At 36.3% G+C, this 24,380-nt stretch overlaps 1 protein-coding gene across 1 annotated transcript; it reads right to left on the bottom strand.

Moving 5' to 3' along the window:
- Positions 1–860: 860 nt before the first annotated feature.
- LOC117986312 (juvenile hormone-binding protein-like) lies at positions 861–8,393 on the bottom strand. Its single transcript, XM_034973143.2, has 5 exons — positions 8,253–8,393; positions 6,760–6,988; positions 4,632–4,756; positions 2,600–2,752; positions 861–1,224 (listed from the first exon to the last, which is right to left on the bottom strand). The coding sequence occupies exons 1-5, from the start codon at positions 8,311–8,313 to the stop codon at positions 1,067–1,069; spliced, it is 726 nt and encodes a 241-aa protein (XP_034829034.1). The 5' UTR covers positions 8,314–8,393; the 3' UTR covers positions 861–1,066.
- Positions 8,394–24,380: the final 15,987 nt, after the last annotated feature.

Raw genomic sequence — 24,380 nt, 5'->3', positions numbered from 1 at the left:
ACGTAAAAGATTTCGATAGAGACATGTCTGAAAATTTTGTTACGGGAATTCAAGTAAGTACCTAAACCAACCTAAGAGTTGGTGTTGCGTAGGGTACCTACAGAAAAGCTTTCTATAAAACTGCAAATTCAGTGTAAGTACACTTTTTGCGGATATTTAAGTAGATGAATAACGATCTTATCCAATTCGAATAGTAGTGTAGGCACATCTTGCCGGCAATGTTACATTTTGTTAATTCAAAGCTCCTACCTAAGATATCAGGTAGGTATCCCACAGAATAGCTAACGTATGTTACCTGATAGGTACAGAAACAGCTAATTCAAGAATGTAAATTTAAGTTAGACTCCCAACAGGATACTCCAAAAAACAATTTTGTTCAGTGAAATACATATTTGAGTGCCGGTCTCAAATAAAAACTCTTTTGAACCATTTTCGCACAATAACGACCCTTATTTGCATGCATTACCACCCACATTCCTCTACACAACTGTTTACCTAAAATTTTAACCGTATGCATAATTTTTTTATTCAAATTCAACAAGGAGGGGACCAAAACAATTTATATTATTTGTTCCGGCTGTGTCAGGATTTTGTATTTTAAATAAAGAAACTACCTTTTTAGCAGAATGTAAAATAATGGCTGAAAGGTAGTAATTTTGGAGGTTGTATTTGCATATTATATTTTGATCACAAACCTGTGAATTTATCCGCTTGTTCTATGCGCGTGTTATAAAGTTGTAAATGCATTGAATGTCCATTTCCATTGAAAATCCATTTCAGTACATAACCATAATACGATGTGAGTAGGTAGTGATGACTACAAAATTCTAAGGCAGAATAAAATAATAATACATAATAGCTAATATTGTCAGCTGTACTTAGTGTTATTTAATTGGACTTCAATTATTACGTTTATTGTAATATTATTAATATTATATGTTAGCTTTAAGTTTTATTGTAATATTTTCATTTAAAAAAAAAATTACGTATAAACTATTATTTTTTCCTAAGTTTTAAAATTATCATTTTAGTTATTTTTGTTACGTAAACGCAAAAACTTCAAGTATTAAACTCCTTCCAAGAATGCACTTTTTGGCATAACTTTTGCAGCCGCTCGAATATTATGGACAACAGTCACGTAGGCTTTCTCTACCATCTTGCAGAAAACTGATTTATGCAAGTCTTTTCTCTTGAAGTTTTCTTTCTTTTCCTTCAGTATCTCATCTGTAAACACATAAATCCATATTAAATTTCTCTACTAGTAGGTATGAAACAAAGTCGCTTTCCTCCGTTTGTCCCTCTGTACCCTTACCCTCTAAGAAATAAACCTGGAATAGCGGTGGAATAGTTATACTCTGTTTTGTCTTTTGCCTTCAAATGTCAAATTACTGATGACAGAGAAAGACAAAACAGAGTATAACTATTCCACCGCTATTCCAGGTTTATTTGTTAGAGGGTTAGATTTTAAACTACGCAACGGATTTTATTGCGGTTTTTAATTTCCATCCATCCATAAATTCAAGTGCAATGTACCTGGTAGTTCAATATTGTTTCGTGTTATTTATTTAATTTAATGAAACTTTTGATGAACTATGATGATAATTATTATCGTTCAAGATGTCGGAAGAAATCAAGACGACTTTGAAAAAAGAACCACACTAACGTCTGACACCACATTGCTAGTTATTCTCATGCTAACCCAGGGCGAGTCGCTAGTCTTCTCTATAATATAAAAATGAATCACTAAATGTGTTGCTCATCGCAAATCTCGAAAACAACTGAACCGATTTCGCTAATTCTTTTTTTATAATATTTCTTGAAGTACGAGGATGGTTCTTACAGGGGAAAAAATTTAAAAAAAAATTATCGACTGTTAGGCGGAACGAAGTTCGCCAGGGCAGCTAGCTAGGAAAGTATTTTCCCTATATGGCATTGAAGTATAGAGCTCATAGGTATTTGGTGTAAAATAAAATTTAAAGGTTGAAGAGAAACACATTCAACAAGTCAGTGCACAAGTACCTACAAAAGACTAGAAAGTTGAACATACTGGCTCTATTCCAGCCAGGAAGGCCCTCTTTAGAACTTTAACTATCAAAGGCAAGAAGCATTTGAAGAATTTGAATTTCCAACAGCCCTGACAATTTAGTTTTATCTTGGGTAGAATAGTATAGTAATTCTTCGTATGTAAAATTAGTATACAGGCTGTAACCAGAACCAAAATGATAGCAAAAACTTAGCGTTAATGTTATACTACCCTAACACAATCCAATAAAAATAACCATTTGCCTCATTTTGTAATTTTAGTGATTTAGTATTTTTCAAATCTGCAATATATAGCGTGCAAAACTCGGGTCAATGCCCCCTACGATGCGGCATTGACTCCAAGTGGCCTACTTACGCAATGTTTGTTGACCTCTAGCGTCAGTCAGGTTTTTTATTTGCAACATATCGCAAACTTTAAAAAAATATAGGTTTTTCAAAAGGTAAGTTTTTCTATGATATCATACCAGTAATCATCAGTACCTGTCTTCGTTTTTTTCTAGCGTTCACACCCTGAGTTACACCCTTTATGTATCTACTTTTTTAAAATAATAATTACCTTGATCTATTGCTTGCCTGAGCTCTGGTCCAAGTGTAACTTCTGGCTCGTTTACAGTTTGACATGAAATTGTTTCGGGTCCAACTTCATAATGTTCTACTCCTTTGTCATCGGTCCTGAAACTATAGCCATAACTGGACGTTCCCAATGCAGCTAAAACCAGAAATAATAATAATTATAATATGTAACTAACAAAAGTATCTTAAAAACCGGCGAAGTGCGAGTCAGACTCGCGCACCGAGGGTTCCGTACTACAGTCGTATTTTTTCATCATTTTGTATGATAAATCAAAAACTATTATGCACAAAAGTAAATAAAAATCTGTTATTGAATATACAGGTAAAGCCCCTTCATATGATAAAGTTTGAACACCTTACTTTGAAAATTGAAAATATTAACTATATTATGTTCATGAACATATTTTAATTTTTTTTGTGATGTAACCACTAATTCACGGTTTTCGGATTTTTCTCCTTACATGTGCTAAATGACCTACCTACCTGCCAAAGGTCAACGGGAAGTACCCTATAGGTTTCTTGAAAGACAGACAACGAAGTGATCCTCAAAGTAAGGGTTCCATTTTTCTTTTGAGGTACGGAACTCTAAAGTGAGTCCGAAAATGTATGATATCGTGAGATTATCTGTTAAGTAATCTAAAAATACACAACTGGATAAGTATTATTTTGACGGCGAGAAATATTAACATTACCTAAGCAGACTTGTTTCGTTGACAAGTAATAAACAACAATGATCAAAATAATTCAAAATCCTCGCACCAGACATAAGACTAATCGCATACATCGGGATTGGACACCGAGGCTGAGCTGTGGTTCTTACTCGAATATTGTAGTTATATTTATTATTGTTTATATTAAATATGCTAAAAAGGGAGGGCGCTAATGTGGGACGCAGCTTCCGTTGACACTTTGGTCCCGTGTCATATCAGGGAGACAGCATCAAGACCGGGAGCCGCAGCAGAAATAGCTGAAAACGGCAAGCGCCGCAAGTAATGCCTCTCTTATCGAGAGTTACATTTTCGATCCGTTTGCCGTGGAGACCCTGGGGCCATATAGTCTTAGTGCTAAAATATTTTTACGAGACATTTCACCGCGATTATTAATCGCGGCGCCTCATACGGTGACAGAAGGAATGGCTAATTTTTGCGCAACGGATCAGCCTGTCCGTTTAGCGCGGAAATGCAGCCAGTTCTATACTAGAGAGATTTCTTTCAGCAGGCCTAAAATGTGGGAAGTAATAATGCTAAATAGGTACCGAGATTTATACACATACACAATACGCTATACATAATAAAATTAATCAATACAAAATAAAGTAGGTATGCGGAGCGAGACATATAATTAATCTATGAGGTATACCTACAAAATAAATAAAATATGTAACATAAATAATATCGATATACCAAAAACTAATGATTTTATTCTTGAATCGAAAGGAAGTACCTACTGCTTTAGTCTAGTTTTAAATGTGTTGAGAGAAGGATTGCCGAACAGAATTCTCTGAAAGAGAATTCCATAGCCGCACAGCAAAGACTGCAAATTATTTTGCGAAGGATATGGAGGATGGATTGAAAAGCTTCAGAGCCTTCAGTGCAACAAAGGATCGCATTGGTCTGTCTCAAAGAAGAGCAACCTGAGAACGCTTCTGCAAGTAGAAAGGGGATGAAGACTTAATGGTCTTAAAGAACAATGCATTTATATAATTCAGTGTTCTTTTTCTTTGATGATATTGTTTAAACGTACCGCGGCGGCGAAAGCAAATAGAGCCACTTCTGATGTCGTCAGACGTCGGACGTTCGTATTTTACGAATACATTCGATATAATTCTCCACATACCTGTTGTGCCACTATTGAGCCTACCTAATTAGTAGTGGATTATGTAATTTGTTTTGTTATTTTATTTTATTAAAACTGATTTTATCGTCGCTCGTGATAAACGCATTTGATAAACTTTTAATTTTTAATTAATGTGTCATAATTGTTGGCTAACGTGAACTAAATAAATCACTACTTACTTCCTTTAAGCGTATAAGTGCCTGAGAATGATTTCTGCATTTTTCCTAGTTCTACTGTGACATCTCCGACTATATTCAGATCTGCTCTTGTCTGCAACACTACTGATTTTGCATTTGTGTCCATCCTGTTCAAAATTAAATGTATGATGGAAATGAAGTTTACAAGGGAAGAACATGCAATGTCACAAAGATAATGAACTGTTAATTATAGCTAAATTAATCTTTTGATACTTGAAAAAAGTAAGTACCTACATGAAAGCTTGAGATTAAAAAATGCATATTTATTTATAAATAAAATATATTTGTTTTAATTGTGTGGTACAAAAAAAATCATTTCTTGCTTATCAGAAAACTCAGGAACAAAATATGCATGCTTGCCGCTTGCTAATGCTTATTTACCTACCTTCTGTACGACTGCCATTTTTGCACTGTACGACTTTAACTTTGCAAAATGTGCTTTGGCGTTTCGTACTACCATATTATCTAAATATATAAAAAGTGACTGGCTGACTGATCTACACACAGTTCAAACTACTGATTGGATCGGGCTGAAATTTGGCATGCAGAAAGCTATTATGACGTAGACATCCGCTAAGAAAGGATTTTTAAAATTCAATTAAATGGGTAAAACAGGGGTTTATAGTTTGTGTAGTCCACGCGGACGAAGACGCGGGCATAAGCTAGTTTGTACGATACAATGGTATCACCAGTTCAAAATAATTAAAATGTGACATTGCATATTTTTCAAATAATTTTTGCCCTTCAAATATTATCTACTTCACGTACATCACTTCTGATTTTATGCAAAAGTGAGTTTATGTGTACACACGTAAGTGTAACATAGTGATAATAAATTTAACACTAAATCTATTATTTTCAGATTCCTTTTAAAATGGAACTAGTGAAAACCACCAATAGTTCCATCATATGGAACTTAACGGTAGGTACAGACTAGTGGCAACGAATGAGCTTGACAAGCCTGCATGCGAACTGGAAAAAAAGGTATGTTTTGTTGATTTTGTTGCCTCGTGTGACTTGTTCATTCAAGTATGTTCAATTCAAATAATATATTAGCGTCGATTGGTGATTTATTACCTATAATGATTCGCGCATTGATGTTTATTGATTTCTACCAAGCATTCAATAATGATCGAATAAGTTTTATCATTGCCTGTTTTCAGCATTATACATTGAGCACAGCTTTATAATTATTGTATATTTAGATTGGTATAGATAATATAATCATTGAGTCTACCATCATACCCAGTAATTAAAATTATAAAACCGGCCAAGTGCATGGCGGGCCACGCGCAGTGTAGGGTTCCGTAGTCACAATCCTCGAAAAACAGATATAACTCCTTAACCTGTGTGTGCACCCTACTTAGGAACTTGGACTACGGAACCCTAAAAAGGTGCTAGAATGGTGACCTCGAACCGGGAAGCGCAGCTTTGGAAGACTAGGTGGACAGACGACACCAAATGAGTCGTAGGGAGCTGCTGGTTTCGCGGCGGAAGGCCGTTGTAGCATGTGGAAGTCTCTACGAGAGACCGAAGTCCAGCAGTGAATGTCTATCGGTTGATAATGATGATGATGATGAATCATTAAGTAGGCACGTTAGATAAAATAAGAAATGTACGACTTACGAGTAGTAGGTACGCTACAGGTCGAGATGGCAACCGGGGTGGGGACGTCACGTACACCCGCACGTCACCCGCGCCAACACGGTGCGGGATAGTGCGAATGACGTGCGGGTATGTGGGGCGGCCCCACCCCGATTGCCATCTAGACCTGTCGCGTACTATAGGTACGATATAATTTTTATAATTGATATTAAACTCTTTATAACCGTACATAACGAGTTTTAATTTTAATGTACCTAAAGCTAATTTTTAGGTAGATTGTGTAATAAAGTACACAATTATTTTTACGATTAGCAGTAGGTAGGTAACTGGTTCAGTTAAGTAATTTTGTTTTCTTCGCTTAGGACCTCCTTTCCGAACGACCTTGGATGCAGTTGAATGAGATTTATATCTAGCAGATAAAAATCTTAGTTTAGCAGTTTCTTATATCTAGTCTTACCTAAATTTATTCATCAAATTATCCTTTTGCTTACAATTAGAAACTTACTTCATATCCGAAAACTGCTGATTCTTCAATCCCGTTATGTTGAGGTTCTTGTAGTGTAATACGGTTTTTAAATCATCGCTAATTACGATTTCTAAGCAATTAATGATCAGAGGGTCAATAGCTTTTATGTCATATTCTGGTATGCCGTGGGACGTCTTCTCTAGAAATTGCTGTGTTGTTTTACTCAGGCATGCTGTATCGTCAACTTTGCATGGTGTGAGCAACGAACCTGAAAGATAATTTATTTCAATTAAGTATAATATAATACTATGTCTTAGGTAACTTCTTATTAAATGATGCTTAGGAAGCATTCATTCTTATTATTAGCTTATTCCCATTAGGTACACTAGCTTATTCCCACTACTTCATCCGCGTGGACTGCACAAATTCAAACCCCTATTTTACCCCCTGAATGCTAAATTTCAGCCCGATCAATAGTTTGAGCTGTGCGTTGATAGATCAGTCAGTCAGTCAGTCAATCAATCAGTCAGCTTTTCGTTTTATATTATTATCCATTATCATATTATTCTTACCAAGAAATATTTTTCAATAACTCTAGGCACCTAACAAGTAATAACATACAAAAATGTTTTTATAATGAAATATTTGTTTGTGTTTTGTGTAAAACAACATAATGGCAAACAATAAGTAATTGATAATTGAGATTATTGTATGTGATCAACATTATTTAACGTGCCATTAGTTAATTAAAGCATTCCTAACTATTTTACCTTGTAAGTTAAATACCTACTTCAATGACATTTATTATTTTTATTTGTTTGATTCGCTGGCATCGTAAATGAATTTATGAGAATAATAATGTCGTATTATGTCTCCTCATTAGCTTTTTTTTAGGTAGGTTCCGTTCCGTACCTCAAAAAGAAAAAGGAAGCCATGATCACTTCGTTGCCTGTCTGTCTGTCTGTCAAGATCCTTTAGGTCTAGGATATATAGGATAGATTGATTGAGTGGAAGATCAGATGACTTGTATTTATCATTTTCAATACTTACCTACTTAAAATTTAAATAGGTATTTATTTATATAAATTAATATGAAATTGTCTAGTACCTATTAGAAATTCACAAACTAGGTACCTAGTACCTAAACTGCCTATTAATATTAATTTTATCAAATAAAAATATTTTCGATTGAGATTTTTAATGGACTATTTGGTGATACTACGAATTAGAATAAATTGTAGAACATCATAATATTTGGATGAAACCTACTATTTATTTCTTAGGATTGTAGCGGGAGATGTTGGATTTTGTTTTTTCATAATATTAAAGGCGCGCCGACTAAATTTATAGTCCCATAAATCTACAATATCCTATATTTAAATACCTTATCATCATATGGAGCTTTGTTTTTTGCAAACGATTGTGAAACGATCCATAACTTTTTTTATATTTATAGTCATATTTTCTTCCTGTCAGCTTCTCCCTTTAGTATATTCAATAAATAATAAACTATAAAAGAAATATGTACTCGCCTTCATCAGAAAAAACACAAGTAGAATATAAAAGTAATAAAACTGCACTCAAATACACCATATTGCAGCAAATCAAACAGTCTTCTGAGACATCTAAGACCAAACTAAAATGACAACTCCCCGTTCACGACAAGTTTATATACGGGAAGATTATTCCAGTGCAAATCAGTACTAACCATCAGTAGGTACTCATAATAAATGTGAAAGTGTGTTTGTTTGTTGGTTTGTCCTTCAATCACGTCGCAACGGAGCAACAGATCGACGTGATTTTTTGCATGCAAAGAGCCTATGTCCTTCCTCGGGATCCAAGCTATCTCTGTACCAAATTTTGTCAAAATCGGTCTAACGGTTGAGCCGTGAAAAGCTAGCAGACAGACAGACAGACGGACAGACAGACAGACACACTTTCGCATTTATAATATTAGTATGGATGTGAAAGTGTGTTTGTTTGTTGGTTTGCTGGTTTGTCCTTCAATCACGTTGCAACAGAGCAACGGATCGACGTGATTTTTTGCATGGGTATATTCAAAGACCTGGAGGGTGACATAGGCTACTTTTCATCCCGGGAAATCAAAGAGCTCCCACGGGATTAAAAAATATATATCTAAATCAACGCGTACGCAGTCGCGGGCATCAGCTAGTATCGTTATAAAATACGTTATTATAAATGCGAAAGTGTGTTTGTTTGTTGGTTTGTTAGTTTATTGGTTTCTTGGTTTGTCTTTCAATCACGTCAACAGATCGTCGCTGATTTTTTGCATATGTATAGTTAAAGACCTGGAGAGTGACATAGGCTACCTTTTATTCCGGGAAATCAATGAGTTCCCACGGGATTTTTAAAAACCTAAATCCACACTCGTACAAAGTCGCGGGCATCAGCTAGTATCGTTATAAAGAAAATTACTCTGATACACGGGTCAGAAATCATCAGTGAATCACACGCTCGACGAAACTTGGTAAATAAGAGGAGGCATAAACATTTGAAAGCGATTTTATTGATTGCCTACATATTGGTAGCTATGGAAATTGATAACAAACACAAAAACAACATCAGTAATAATATGTAAATAAATGCATACAATGTTCTTATTAGAAGAGCATGATAATATGAAATTGAGCCGTAATATTATAACCCAAATAACCCTGATAAAGATGTGGTCTTGTCTGTAATTGAAGATACTTACCTACCTACCTATTATTGAACTATTTTAAACTGTACTTAATAGCAATGTGTGAACAATTTGGCCATCATAAAGCTAATGACTAGGAATAGCTAGGAATTTTCTTCGGCAGAGAGAATTACCCATTTGCACATTCTAGTATTTGAAATGTAGGTAGGTACCTAAAACCATTTTTTGTACATCATAAATCTAATGACACAAAAATGGTTAAAATGCTTCAGACATAGATAGACTAGGAAGCCATAAACTCATAGCATTTTTGGTAACGATGCGGATATTATGGGTGGTGATGGGTTCACAGAACCACATCACTGGTTCACAGGATAAAGGGCATCTCTCTGTTGCCAAATATTTTCACTCTGCCTGAGAGGTTGCGTTATCTACTTATGGCACCTGAAAAACGACTTATCATGACCAACATGCCATGAAATAGCACGATATGGATATGGCTGATGGTAAAATAAAATGTACGTGCCTATTTAGCTTTATATGCAAATTTAAATGTAAAAACTGACAAAAAATTCGGCTGCGTTGTGGAGTGATGTCAGTCCATAAAATAAAATAATAACAATAAAAATAAAATAAAAACGATAGGAAAGGTGATGACTAAGGAAGTGAACTAACTTTACACATGAAAATTAAGTATGTAAAAATTGCTAAAAAATTGAGTAGGTAGAGCTATCTATGGATTGGAGTATTTACCAGTCCAAAATATGCTTATAATATACTAGCTTATGCTCGCGACTTCATCCGCGTGGAGTACCCAAATTTCAAACCCCTGTTTCCCTCCCTTATTGGTTGAATTTTTAAAAATCCTTTCTTAGCGGATGCCTATTTCATAATAGCTATCTGCCTTTTTTAACGCTGGGAAATGCGTTTACGCATCCCCCCCTCCTGAAAGCCAGCCAGCTAACCAGCCAGACAACCAACTGGAGGGAAGGTATGTGGGACTCACCGGCCGAGAAGCGACCGGAATACCCACTAAAACCCAGCGACACTCCTGCGCGTCGCCTGGCGACTGGGTCACGGGAACACCGAAGCAAACAACCGCGACCCAGCCAGCGACGTCCGCCGTGGCGGACCCTCCACCGGGGACCCACTCACGAGGTCCCCCGCCGCATCATAAGAAAGCTTAGAGTCACTCAGTGGTGGAGAGAGCTATGCTTAGAGTTTCCGGAAGACGCAGCGTTGGAAGACCGGACGACGAGTCGCAGGGAGCTGCTGGATTCAGGCGGCGCATACCGTGGTGTGTGGAAGTCCCTCCAAGAGACCTATGTCCAGCAGTGGATGTCTATCGGTTGATGATGATGATGATGATGATGATGATGATGATGATATTATTATGGAACCCAAAAAACAAATTGAATAGATATGGCTGTTGATAGTGTAAAATGTAAGTCCTAGTTGTGTATCTACCTATGAATACATGTAAATAGTGTAAAGGCTGATGAAAATATTCGGTTGCGTTTCGGACTTCGGAGCTATGCTTATCAAAGAAGATGCGAAAGTAAAAAGTCAAGGTAAGTGGCTATAAGTAATGACATAAAAGGTAAGTGCTAGTTAACTGCTTAAATTTTCGGTTGCGTTATGGAGATCCAAATAATATGCCATAATGAAAATAATAAAGGAATTCTGGCTAGTGCTCTTTAAATTTAAAATTGTAGAGTTATTTAACTGCAACTATCTACAGGCTGGCTTAAAAAATTGCAAGGGGAAGTCATCAAAAAATTAAATAATTAAGACAATTGAATGATTCCGTCGCTATCAGAGGCCGCTATTGAAGATAGCTTTTGACATCACTTGTTATGATAATGTTCTTCAAAACAGAGCATTTATAAAGCAATTGCATTTTGAATTTTTTTTAAGTATTTTGTTTTATAAATACGTAGGTATCTATAAGTAATAAATATTTAGTTTTGACAGATATTCATATTAATTCTACGTCAAATGTAAGTACTGGTTTATGGGTAATAGAGGTATAGTACGCGACAGGTCGGGATGGCAAATGGGATAGGGACGCCCCGCACACCCGCACAGCCCGGCGCTAACCCAGTGCGGAGCGTCCCTCAGGCTCATACCCCGGTTGCCATCTCGACCATTCGGGTACTATAGGTACTAGGTAGGTATACTTTGATCGTCATCAATTGTGACTTTGGCAGTAATATACCGGATGGGTATCGATCATAATGACTACCAAAAAGGTTAATAATGATAATATTATCATTGACCTGTATAAATTATGTCAATTTGTGATTCTGGGTCAATCTAATCTCAACATACCCATTCTTATATTATATAACACGTAGCATAATTAATATTATTTATTTGCAACCTTAAATACTCTTCCGAGATCAGTGTTTCCTGCCGATTATAATCCAGGTATCTTTAAAACAAAGGGTGGATACGCACCTTTTAAGCAAACGCGTCCCATCTTAGGCCACATCATCACTTCCTATCAGGTATGATCGTGGTCAAGCGTGCGCCTATAGTACTTAGATTTAAAAAAAAACTTTAAATAGTTATTATCATAACATAAAGCCTAGGCTATGTTCAAAATGTCCGGGTTATCATTTTGCAGCATATTTTTTTAAATTACTGACGTACGTCAATTTGCACAATTTATTGTTAACTAGATGATGCCCTCAACTTCGTCTGCGTGGATTTGAGCTGTTTTTAAAAATCCCGTGGGAGCTCTTTGATTTTCCAGGATAACAAGTAGTAGAATGCCCTTCCCTGGGATGTAAGCGAACTCTGCTCATCAAAATTGTGATTCGTGTGTATGGGTTCCATACCTACTAAAGTACCCGTTTACTTTTAACAATCAGATTAACTGCCTTGTGTAAGTGTTTAAGTGTCCTTGTGCAAGTGGGCCTCAGTAAAGATGTTTTCGAGAATTGATGTATTTATCAGCATCTATAGCTTACCTTGCGAGGGTGTCACCTGAATATTTATGAGGATGCCTTCAAACGTCGCTATACGGTGCGATAACGTTTCACTTAGGCTATGAATAGAAGACGGGCTTTTATAGGGTGTAAAACTATTAAAGTGATCTATTTGAAAGATTGTACATTATGATATAAAATACTGTTAAAAAGCTGGTAAACTTTGGTGGTCTAGTTAGTTTATGTTCGGCGGCCGGCATAGCTCAACGGGTTGCGAAGCTGAAGTGGCAATGGACAGGGCAGTTTAGAAAACCGATCGACGTTGGGGTCTCAAGGTGCTGAAATGGCGACCTCGCACCGGAAGGCGCAGCGTTGCGACAAACTAGGTGGTCAGACAACATCAAGTCGCAGGGAACCGCTGGATTCAAGCAGCAGAAGACCGTGGTGTGTGGAAGCCCCTATATCCTCAGTCTCCCAGGAGATCTATATCGAGCAGTGGACGTCTATCGGTTGATAATGATGATGATGAAGAATATGCAATGGACCTGGTGATAAGATATCTTTGTTCTATTAAAATAATATTATTATTGAAATACTAAGCCATTTGGGCGTGCTCTGCATAAGCTATGGTGTTTGTCCAAGCCGTAGAATATTATTAAGGAGAGTATAGGCCACGGGGTAGGTACTTACCTATCTAACATTATTTTATTAGTAAACGTGACCATGCATTTATTATCTGGATCAGCAGATTAAAGCAGAAACGTTTCAACAACGTGGTGAGCCATGACCAGTTTATATAGTATCCAAAAATTTCAATAAATATGTAAGTAATTATGCATTCATTATTAATTATTTATTTAATTATTCATTAATTATAAATAATTATTAATATTTCCCCAAAGTAACATTCCTTTAACTACTTAGTAACTTTAATAAGAACAAATTGGTATAATAATAACATAATGCAGTTAGGGTTCAATTAATAAAACTTCGTCTGATGACTTATCAATATGCTCGGATCGGAATTTCTTTTAGGGATAAAGTCCCAAACATTCAAAGTCAAAGTCAAAGTCAAATGATTTATTCAAAATAGGTAATAATTTACGCTTATTGATGGTCTGGTATGGTGTTAGATTTGTAAGATATAGTGGTGATAATTATAACGCAAACTTAAAACTAAAGCTACGAGGTCGAAAACAATAACTGTGACCGAAACAGTGACTCGCCAAAGAACTAAAGTAACTGATGTAGCTGTCAAGACTATGAGTTGGTCATTTGGTCGGAGGACCAACGGTCACTGGAGCCGTAAGGTTCTTGAGTGGAGGCCGAGTATTGGCAAACGAAGTATAGAGCGCCCCCTAAGTAGAGCGATGACATTCGGCAAGTAGCTGGCATCTATTGGATGTGAAGGGCCGAGGATACTGCAACGTTGGCGCTGCTTAAAAGAGGCCTATATCCAACAGTGGATGCCTATGGCTGTTGTTGATGATGATGATGGCGATGATGGATTGGTTTAGAATTTTAGACGACAAATCTCAACTTTAAGAATTGTAAATTTACATTTAAAATAAGGACAGGAAAAAAGGAATATTGAAATGGGAAATATGAACCTACTTTGCGAACACAACCAAAGTATTTGTTAACCTTCTCAGGCGTATAATAGGAAATTACAAAATAGTAGTTATCATACAAATCGTGTTGATTACTATACCTACTCATTTACCCACCCAACCTAGGAATGTAGTTTCAACATAGATTACACGAAAACTTCGTCAACTATTATTAGTTTTAATTAGAGTGAACCAAATTGGCTAAACAATTAAATTGGTTGGAAAAACAAATATGTATGATGTATGTATACTTATAATAAATCTACCAAATTTCTACTCTTAAGTACACATTTTACGTAGTTTTATTGCTGCAGTTTGAGAAAGAAGTCTAGCTGTAATAGTCTAGTGGTTAGGCCATCCGCCTTCCTAATCGGAGTTATGTGCGTTTTAAATAATTAAATATCACTTGCTTTGACGGTGAAGGAAAACATCCTGAGGAAACCTGCATGCCTGAGAGTTCTCTATAATATTCTCAAAGGTGTGTGAATTTTATGTGTGACTATGGCCAAAACCCTTCTGACTCTGAGAGGACCCGTGCTCTGTAGTGAGCTGGCGATAGGTTGATTATGATGATGATGAGAAAGAAGTTCTTAAACCGCAGTTTACTGTCAACCGCAATTGTCGTGTGGTATAAGGTATAAGCATCTACTTGCCTACAATTTTGAAACAAAAAAAATAGTATATTCAAACGCAACTAATTAGTCACAAAACAAATAATATGTATTTTCAACTTTCTAAGTAAGATTAATTTACATACTATACTTGGTATGATATAGGTAAAAAGGCTTTACCTGTAGGTACATTCCAAAACATATTTTTATTTATTTTTATGCAAAATAGTTTTTGATTTATCGTGCAAAATGTCGAAAAATTACGACTGTAGTATGAATCCCTCGGTGCGCGAGTCTGACTCGCACTTAGCCGATTTTTTTTTAAATTATTACTACTACTTGTTTGCACCTGCTTGTTTTTTTACAATCTCGTCGATGTGCCGTGCAATTGCTCTTAAAATTCTAAATATATTTTCTCAACAATAATGATGCTCTAGTAAAATTCTAAATCATTTGTAATTAAATTGTTATTATAGCAGAACATTGCGAGAAGTTATAGTAAATTGTTTATACCTAGTTGAAATTACCATGAACCGCGTGCATCTGTTACAATTTGTTGACCCATTTCAGTTTAGTGCCAATAATCGTCACTGAAACATTCACAGCTTATTGAAATGTTTAACAACCATAAACTTGCTTTAACTTTGAATATTTTTCGAAGGGCTGCGGAGTTGCAAAACAAACTGTTTGCACTTTAGTACCCATTATAGATTTGATTGCACGAAATCTTACTACTTTTTAGCTTTGATATAGTAATTACGTACTAATATAGTCAGTAATAGCGGAACATATCTATAATTCGGGTACGACGCACTACATACGTTTCGACAAGGTTTCCGTATTGTCTCGAGAAAAGTTACTAGTAGATACCGCGGAAGATACGAGAAGCGATCGAAATTAGTAACCACCCGAATTTCAAACCGCTTTTTGACGCTAAGACAATGGCATCAGTCGTGGGACAGGACACTATCAGCTCCGCTTTGCCTGGATTACAGCGACGGCTCCAGCGATGAAGATCATCAGACAGTGAATATCAATCGTGTTGTTAAGCAACTTTGACCCAAGTTGGTGACTAGATGGGTAACCTATTGGGGATTCTGAATTTGGCGTTTAGCTTTCGCTAATTTAGTTCCACCTATTAGTTCCGTACTCGTATAACTAATATCGTCAACCTGAGTCCAAAAGGATACTGACTGGAGTCGTAGATTCGAGTGAAAGGAGCGTGTATGGCAGCACAGCTCATAAATTCCTGAAGCAAGAAATTCATTATTGGAAGGGAATGCAACATAAAGAAAGATGGTTCTTACTAAGGACCTAATCTGAAACGTAGGTACATTCAAAAATGTTTTCTTAATGAACATTAACGAAAAATGGTTATTAAATTTTATTTGCGGCATCTTGGCGAGTTTATAATTTTATCAGGACTGCCAGAAAATAATGGTTATCCAAACGGAATCACCAATTAGAAATATTTAAGTAGAAGTCACCCTTCCATTCCAAGAGCTGAGATACGAAATGGAGATTTTCCAATTTGCAAGGCTCATTCTTTCAAATTGTTATGACCTGGAGTAACAAATATTAAATTGTCGCGTTGAACACATTTTCTTTTACGAATGTCGTTATTAATAAAATTATTTGAAAACAGCCTTGCTCTGTAGTCTGTTCGCGTTTCATTTTGCCTTCATGAAAATTAGGGACCAACCTTAATAATAATGTTTTGAAATAATTTTAGGATTTAGGAGCTTACCTAAAGTATTCTGTTGTAGGTAATGTTATCGAAATGAAAAAATAAAATAAAACAAGTAACTAAATAACATGAAACTTATTAGCTAAGTACATGATTTTTCCATAGGTAATATTATTACCTAATATCGATTCATAATTATTATTATTTATTTTTCTTATTTAGATTTTCGTCGAAAAGGTTTCCTCTTAGGCCTTTCCCATGTGATTTATCTCTTTTTTTCTATTTTTTTATTCCTATCTTCTTAATTACTTATTCTTTGCTGCTGTCTGTACCTATATATCATTGGGTCAACGCGATTTCGGTCTTTTCTCTTGTCTTTAGAACCTGACCTGCTCTTCAATATTGAACACTGCTCAGTGCTCTGTCCACTTCCATTTCAGATTTAAAGCGTCTTTTAAAGCGTCAGTTAATTTTGTGTTTCATCTTATATCTTCACTTTTTACTTTCAGTACCTATCTTACGTAATCATTTTTCCAGTCCTTCTGGTAAGTTACTATTAATAAACGTACCTACCTAATATATTATTGATTCATAATAATGACAAAACCGACAGAATGTTTAGCTCTTGATTTTGTAGTAGGTAAAGACAAAAAATCCGTCAAAAGAGAAGTCCATTTAAAACCAAATTTTAGTGATATTATGCACGTGTAAAATTAAAAATCAATAGTTAAATTAAGCAATACATGCAAGCGGCGTTCGTTGATCGCTCATTCGAAAATAATTGGTGGTGAATATCGGGTAAAAGTAAATTTTATGTGAGTCACGATCATTTCGGGTTTTATATTTATTTCAACCACATTTTGTCGGATGGAGTGGGTCAGTGTTATCTATTAATATCGTTGATTTATACATTTGTAGGTAAGCTGGCTAGTTTAATTGTTTAGGTGCGTTTCAACTGACATGGAGCTGGGTGGAGTAGAGCGGAGCGGACCGTGAATTGGTCAAACACAGTGCTCGAAATCTCCACTCCGCATCAGTGCAAACTGTGTAAGTAGAGCGTCGGTTAAATGGATGGATAGGTCGTGAAAAGATAGCATTTATATTATTAGATGGATTAATAAAAGTGGTAAGATAAGCAGCTGTGTGAAATTTAGATGTCGTTCTTGCGTTAGTGCTAACACTGCAATTTGAGGTTGGAATACTAATAAGTGGTCTCCCCAGCTGCCTTCATTCACCGCAGAACATGTACCGAGTCACGAATTAACACATCTCATTAAAGCTAAGTGCTTGTTAGCGTGTGAAGTCGTGCCTCTCACTCTAAAGTCTAAGGCGCCATCTCCATGGACGAGAGAATCGCGGCGATAGCACACGAGTAGATATCCCCACAGAGGGGAAGCTTCCTATACTGTTCAAAATTTTATACCTATTCTTATAGGGTTGTCACCTGTTGCAAGTGAAAAATTAAAAGAAAAAAATACTAAATATAAGCCCACACAAATTGCTAATGACATGACAGACAAACAGACTGACAGACAGACATACAGACAGACAGACAGACAGACAGATAGACAGACAGACAGACAGACAGACAAGAGCACAAGTCACACATTTTCTATCGATTGTGTTGGTTTTGTTTACACATTATTTTACTGATTATTAATTATTATAGTGGTTTTGTAAATTAATTTATTGTGTACTAAGTGATTAATAAACAAATTCTAATTCTAATTTTGACAAATCTGAGTTATGAATATTTAATATAACCTAGGTATTATGCGAATATGAAGAAGCGTTTTAGGATTCCTGCACGTAACTACTGAAAACAGCCCTAGTCTGATATTTAATTGCAGATAATATACTCATCATTAAATTTAATGATAATTGATAATAATTATTCCACAGAAAAAGTGACGCAGTATTTTGTAAGTTGGTACTCTGTCTTACCTCCTGAAAATTTTACGATAGTGGTACAAAAGTCCTTTTCAAAGTCTAACCGATTCAATTTAATTTCAGGCTCAACCAATTTATTATCATTATATACCTACAAGAGATGCCATATTATACTTGGGCAGCTTGTCAAATACACGTTCATGGCAGGCTAGGTACCGCGTAATTACGCCTGTAAGCTGTGGGCTTCTGTAGGCTAGACGGGCTCTCTGCCGCAACATCATACAGTATACATCTATCCTGTTAGATAGTTTGCGGAAGTGCAATAATTATCCTCTTATATGAGGACAGCTCACACACAACCTAAAGGACATGTGAGCAGCATACAGACTTTGATCGATGAACTAAAGGCAAGAAGAAAGTAAATCTGCGCTGAATGTGTTTAATAACGAAAATAATAAGATTATTATGCAAATTGGATAATTTATCATTTGCCGATAAGGTGTCGGCATGCACCTACTCGTGTGCCGATACGGCAAAGATGTGTAAAAGCTGTCATACGTTTGTCTTATAATTTCATATATTTGGCGGGCTGGCTCATTTTTTGCGCAACGGATCAGCCTGGCTGTCCAGTGCGGAAATGCACTGGTGCCAGTGGGTGTAGGCCATAAGCCAGTGGAAATACCGAGTGTTGCCTTCAAATTCACTTGGTCACGTAGCCACACGAGTAATAAATATAGACTTACCTACGGTGGCGTGGCTCGCCCCTTCTACGGCTAGCGTAAGTCTTAGGTATATGAGAGAGAGTGAGAGAGAGAGAGAGAGACAGATAAGAGTATACGTGATAAAAAGAGAGGAGTTTGTTAAATAGGTCATGGTGATGTGCAAGCTGAATTTCACTTTATTGCATCGTTACAAGAGTCGCTATTGAGTGAGCCTCTGTTCCTTACTACTAAGAATTTCTGTTTGGGCTGTACCTAATGTAGGTACATAATTATATCTACTCATATTAATAAAGAAGGCTTCTTGGATTTCGATTAGGCCAGTGTTTCGTTTTATTACACGTATACTACTAATTAATTACTTATTAGTTAACAACAATATCGAATTATGTTCAGTTGTTCATTTTACAAATTAATATAGTGTAATAGGGTATTATAGGGCTCAAGTGTTGAAGGCAAATATTGTTAAAGATCTACATAGATGATCGAGCACGCCTTTGGTGGGTCTTACTCAAGTTAACTTGATTAAACAGTCCCGCAAGGTAGAAAATTAATTACTTTACTCGTAATATACTAAGGTATAGTGATTCAGTTGTTAAGCATTTGGTTTTGATTTAGAGAATAAATAAGGAAGATTTTACAAGTTGTTCTAGGCTATGCGTACGAGGGGTGCCAGCTAGGTAACCTCCCCGTGTGCCTGAGTGTTGCGAGTCCCTTTCGGGTACATCCGAAAGGAAGAGCAGCGTATGGGCCGGTCGCGGTGTGGTGTACCTCGGTAACATGGTTAACAATTTCTTCTCATGAGATATTGTTAGCCAGGGCTAATTGACCTGGCAGGACGAGAGTATTCACCCATGGAGAGGGCGAGTGTGATTGGCATGCCTCTAATGGTGTTTGAGGGCACGTAGTGTCCCAGTGGTTTTCCCGGATTTCAAACTATGCATATTGCATTCGTACCAAATAGTAGGTGATGAATGCAGCTTACGGTAGAGCCTAACTATAAGATACCTATTCACTCTTCTTTTGAAGTTAAGTTAAGATTGAAGTTAAGTTTTTTGAAGTTTTTTTTGAAGGAAGGAATAGGTATCGTAGCTGGCGGGGAAATCGGGAGCCAGTAGGGCATTCTGTATCTAAGGAGTAGCTATAAGTACCTACCTATTAGTAATATAAACTCCACACGCAATATTACCCTACCGATTCTGAAAATATTTGTTCCATGAAAGTAAAAAAAAAAAAAACTTTCATTATGCTCAGGTTAATTTGAATATTTTACTCATAAATCGCACCCATCGAAGGTATGTACAACAGCTTTATGTCGAAATATTCTGGAATATTTTAGGTTTTATTAAATTTTGAAGTTTCTCGATATTAATTTAATTCATCTAAATTATTTATCGAATTCTTCTATAGACCCTTTGAGCTGGCTTCTAATTAAACGACTAATCGATTCATGTAAATTTTTAAAATTTAATTAAAATTTTACAATTAGGTGGTACCTACTTCTTACTCTGAGAGGAGACCCGTATAGTGAGCCGGCTATGGGTTGATCATGATAATGATGATGATAGTACAGTCTCGAACCTTAACTGATATAGTGAGTATAGGCTATAGCAAACCTGACAAATTTGATTAGGGCGCAAAATTAATTCACCCCAGGGATAGCCCTATCTAATTTCCCAGAACCCTCAAGTGTGTCTGTTGTCTATTGAGTTAACATAGGAACACGAGTAGGCATAATTTATTGTAATTAGTGTCGCTTCTCTACATTTGTAGTATTCCTCTAATTCTTTACCAGTAATATGATGTTATTAATCAAATCACGTAATAAAACAAGGTTAGAAAGTTGTATGGGTAATTATTAATTAAGTGTCAAAAGACCATATTTTAGCCGATTCTATGCCACGAGACGCATGTTGATTGTCCTAAATTAAATAAAATGCTAAGAAATAAAACATTAAGGTAAAGGTAAGCGATGAATAGTGATGATGCATTCTAAGATTTCAAATCGATAAAATACTTTTCAGGCTCGATAAAAGATTTTATAAGGATAAAAATACCATAACATACCACAACATAATCATACTTAAAATCCGAATACTAAGTAGTAAGGGTCTATGTTTTAACTTATAATCTCTGAAATTGTTTATTCGTTGACCAGATTCCATTTTTCCGTTTTCGTTTTTTCCCCTTATACTCCCCTTAATATTCTTTCTCCTCCAGTCGAGTTTTTTGTTTTTCTTATGTAAATTCTATCTGTGAAAACTTATTATGTTAGGTATCTATTTACTTTTTCAATTAGCAGTAAATTTTCCTTGTAAAATGTAATGTAATAAAATAAATGTCAGTCAGCTAGCGTCTGTGTAGAAACATAAAGCGAATATGTTCGTCTGTTCCTTTTCAGGGCTTAACCGCTAAACCGATCCTAGCATTCACGGATTTTTTTAGACGAAATAAGACTTACTTTTTATCCCGGAAATAAAGATATTTCCACGGGATTTTTCAAACACTTAAATCCACGTAGATGAAGTCGCGAGTATTCACAAGTTAGAAATTAGAATTGAATTTACTAGAATTCTGTGAATGTATGAATAAACCAATACATTGCAGCTGTTATTAATTACTATTAATATATTACATTTAGAACTCATTGCAATTGTATGCTAGTGTTATTGCATACGGCGCGCTCAACGCAATTAACGTCTCTTGTTAGGGTTGCGCATCGCATCGCTCACATAATTTATCTGAATCTAAAAATATAAAAGGAAAAGGTGACTGACTGACTGACTGACTGATCTATCAACGTACAGCCCAAACTACTGGGCGGATCGTGCTGAAATTTGGCATGCAGATAGCTATTATGACGTAGGCATCCGCTAGGAAAGGATTTTTGAAAATTCAACCCCTAAGGGGGTGGAATAATTTGTTTGAAATTTATGTAGTCCACGTGGACGAAGTCGCGAGCATAAGCTTGTAATGTATAGAAGGGAAAGCTGTTTGAAGCTTAAATTACTCGACGGATCGGGCTGAGCACGTAGATAGCTATTACAACGTAGACATCCGCTAAAAAAGGATTTTTGAATATTCAACCCCAGGGGATAAGTATAGGTATCAAGGGTGCGTAACCACTGAAGTGGAGTGGTATAGAACTGACCAGTGACGTATTTTTTGATAAACTTGATTATTGAATCATGACTCAACAAAATTATCACGTTGTCACATAACGTCATCTATTATTAACCTGATTGGTCTTTTGAAGCTACCTCCGCCCCGGTCCGCATTATTGAATGGAAACACACCCTGTCTTTTCAGCAATGTTGAACTTAATAAATCATTGTGATAACCCTTCTTTGAGCTAGCCGTACTGGGCAGCAGTTTGGTAATCTTACATTGTTGACTTTAGACTGTTCGATATTAGTTTCAGAATGTCCGGTAATATAATTGTTGAAGGGCAAAATTGAAAACAATTTCAATCTAACTTGTCACTCTAGCTCAAAGTAATATCGTAACTTTGAAAACTATTTTCTTTATACGTTAGACAAAGTCATAAAAAGAGGATCGAGTTATTGGAGAAATGTTAACGCGTTGAGCTTACAAGCAGTACCAATCTATTTATTACATAACTAAGTTTATTGCCTGTGACCAGTTTCATGATTTAAATTAGAAATTAAAATGTTCAATCCTTCCTCAGATTGTGTTATCCGTCAGTAATATAGCAATCAATAAATAAATAATTAAGGATGATTTATGCTAACACGTGGCCGGGCACGAGTCGTGGATGAGGCACGGATTCAAAACATCAGATCACGTGTTGGCATAAATCATCCCTTAATCTAAGAGGTGAATATAATAATAAGACTGCAAAAAACTAAAAAGGGAAAAATAATAGTAGGCACCTCATATTTCTGGTGCGCTTCCGAGGCGGATTGGTAAGTTACCAGGCTAGCGATGGGACCCGCCTGCCAGTTCGTGGCGGGTCAAACCTGGCGGGATCGCGGTAGCAATAGTGATACCCGCGCAACCGCTAGGCTGTCGAGGGAGGAACACAGGTTTTAGTGGGTGCAAGCCCCACATAATCCCTCTGTTTCCCCTGACGGAGAGGTATGCGTCAGGCATTTCCTGTGTATAAAAAAAGGTATAATATAGGTACTAAATGTTTAACGATCTATTTCGAAAAATGTAATATTCTCATTTCTCTTGCAATATAGATTTTTCCCAGCAGTTCCCAGGACTAGAGATTAACTTTTGTCGATAACCAATTGGAGAGTGCAAATTATTTTGCTCTGATTCGACTTATCTTACTATAGTTATTGATGAGTGACTTAATTAGTTAGTTAATTAATGTTTATTACAGTGTTTTGTTTTAATTTCACGGGGAAATGATTTTAGTAGAGATAATCTCTAGGTACCTCCTACATAATAATATAATATCTAATACAAAGACGAAAGTGCGTGTCAATTGAGTCTTTAGTTTCCTTACTATGTATTTTACAATATGCTGTCCCTGACCTCTCAATTCTGTATTCTCTCTGCTCTCACGACCCGGCGAAAAAGCGATTTAGTAAAGAGAATCTCATGCAAGAGTCGGTTACTAAGTACATTTAATTTTTTCGCTCTGTTGCCTCTAGCTAGTAGCTAGTCTTTTCTGCATTAAATGAGACAGCCCTCGCAGTTTTTCTAAGCTTACTTCCATTAATAATGCCCGCCAGAATGACATCGTATAGGTATGTGGATTTAGATTTTGAAATCCCATAAGAACTCTTTGAGTTTTTGGGATACTAAAAAGTCGGCACTCTCCAGGTCTTTAACTACCTACCTATACCTACTTACCCATGCAGAAAATCACACCTATATGTTGTTCCGTACGTAATTGAAGGACTAACCAAGTAACAAACACACTTTCGCATAGTTATAATGTATGCATTTGTGCATTGTTCATGCAATTGATTTGAAGCTTTGTACACTTGTAGTTTGGACTTGCGTGAAGGTTTCTGACATATTTTACATATTTAGTAGGTAGGTACTAACTATTTATGTACATGCCGGCTATTAGCTAGTAACACCGAGGAGAAATCCAATGGATAGTCTCTGGCTAGTAACCTATACCTACATATACCTACATTGATAAATTATGATGAAACCGCTTTGAAATCTATTAACAAGTTTCAAAGTTATAAGGTAGGTATAAGTATACATAGCTATAGGTAGTTTGCAACTTTGCTTTGTATACTATGTATAGTTCGCGACAGGTCGAGATAGCAATCGGGCTGGAGACGCCCCGCACACCCGCCAGCCCCCGTGCTAATGCAGTGCAGTATCCCGCGAGTGACGTGCGGGTGTGCGGTGCGTTCTCCCGCCTCATAACCCGATTACCATCTCAACTTGTCGCGTAGATTATTAACTCCAATGAAAATCGTAGGTTGGAAATCGGGATGTTTTTCTTCTATTTTCCTTTTCATAGTTATTTTTATCGACAGACAACTTAATTTCTCGGAACACTATGTCGTTTTGGCCATTACGGGATAGGAGCCACCGTAAAAATAGTTTTGTG

Source organism: Maniola hyperantus, chromosome 11 (genome assembly GCF_902806685.2).
Source record: "Maniola hyperantus chromosome 11, iAphHyp1.2, whole genome shotgun sequence".
Classification (NCBI taxonomy): Eukaryota; Metazoa; Arthropoda; class Insecta; order Lepidoptera; family Nymphalidae; genus Maniola; species Maniola hyperantus.
This window is presented reverse-complemented; position numbering and strand designations above follow the sequence as displayed.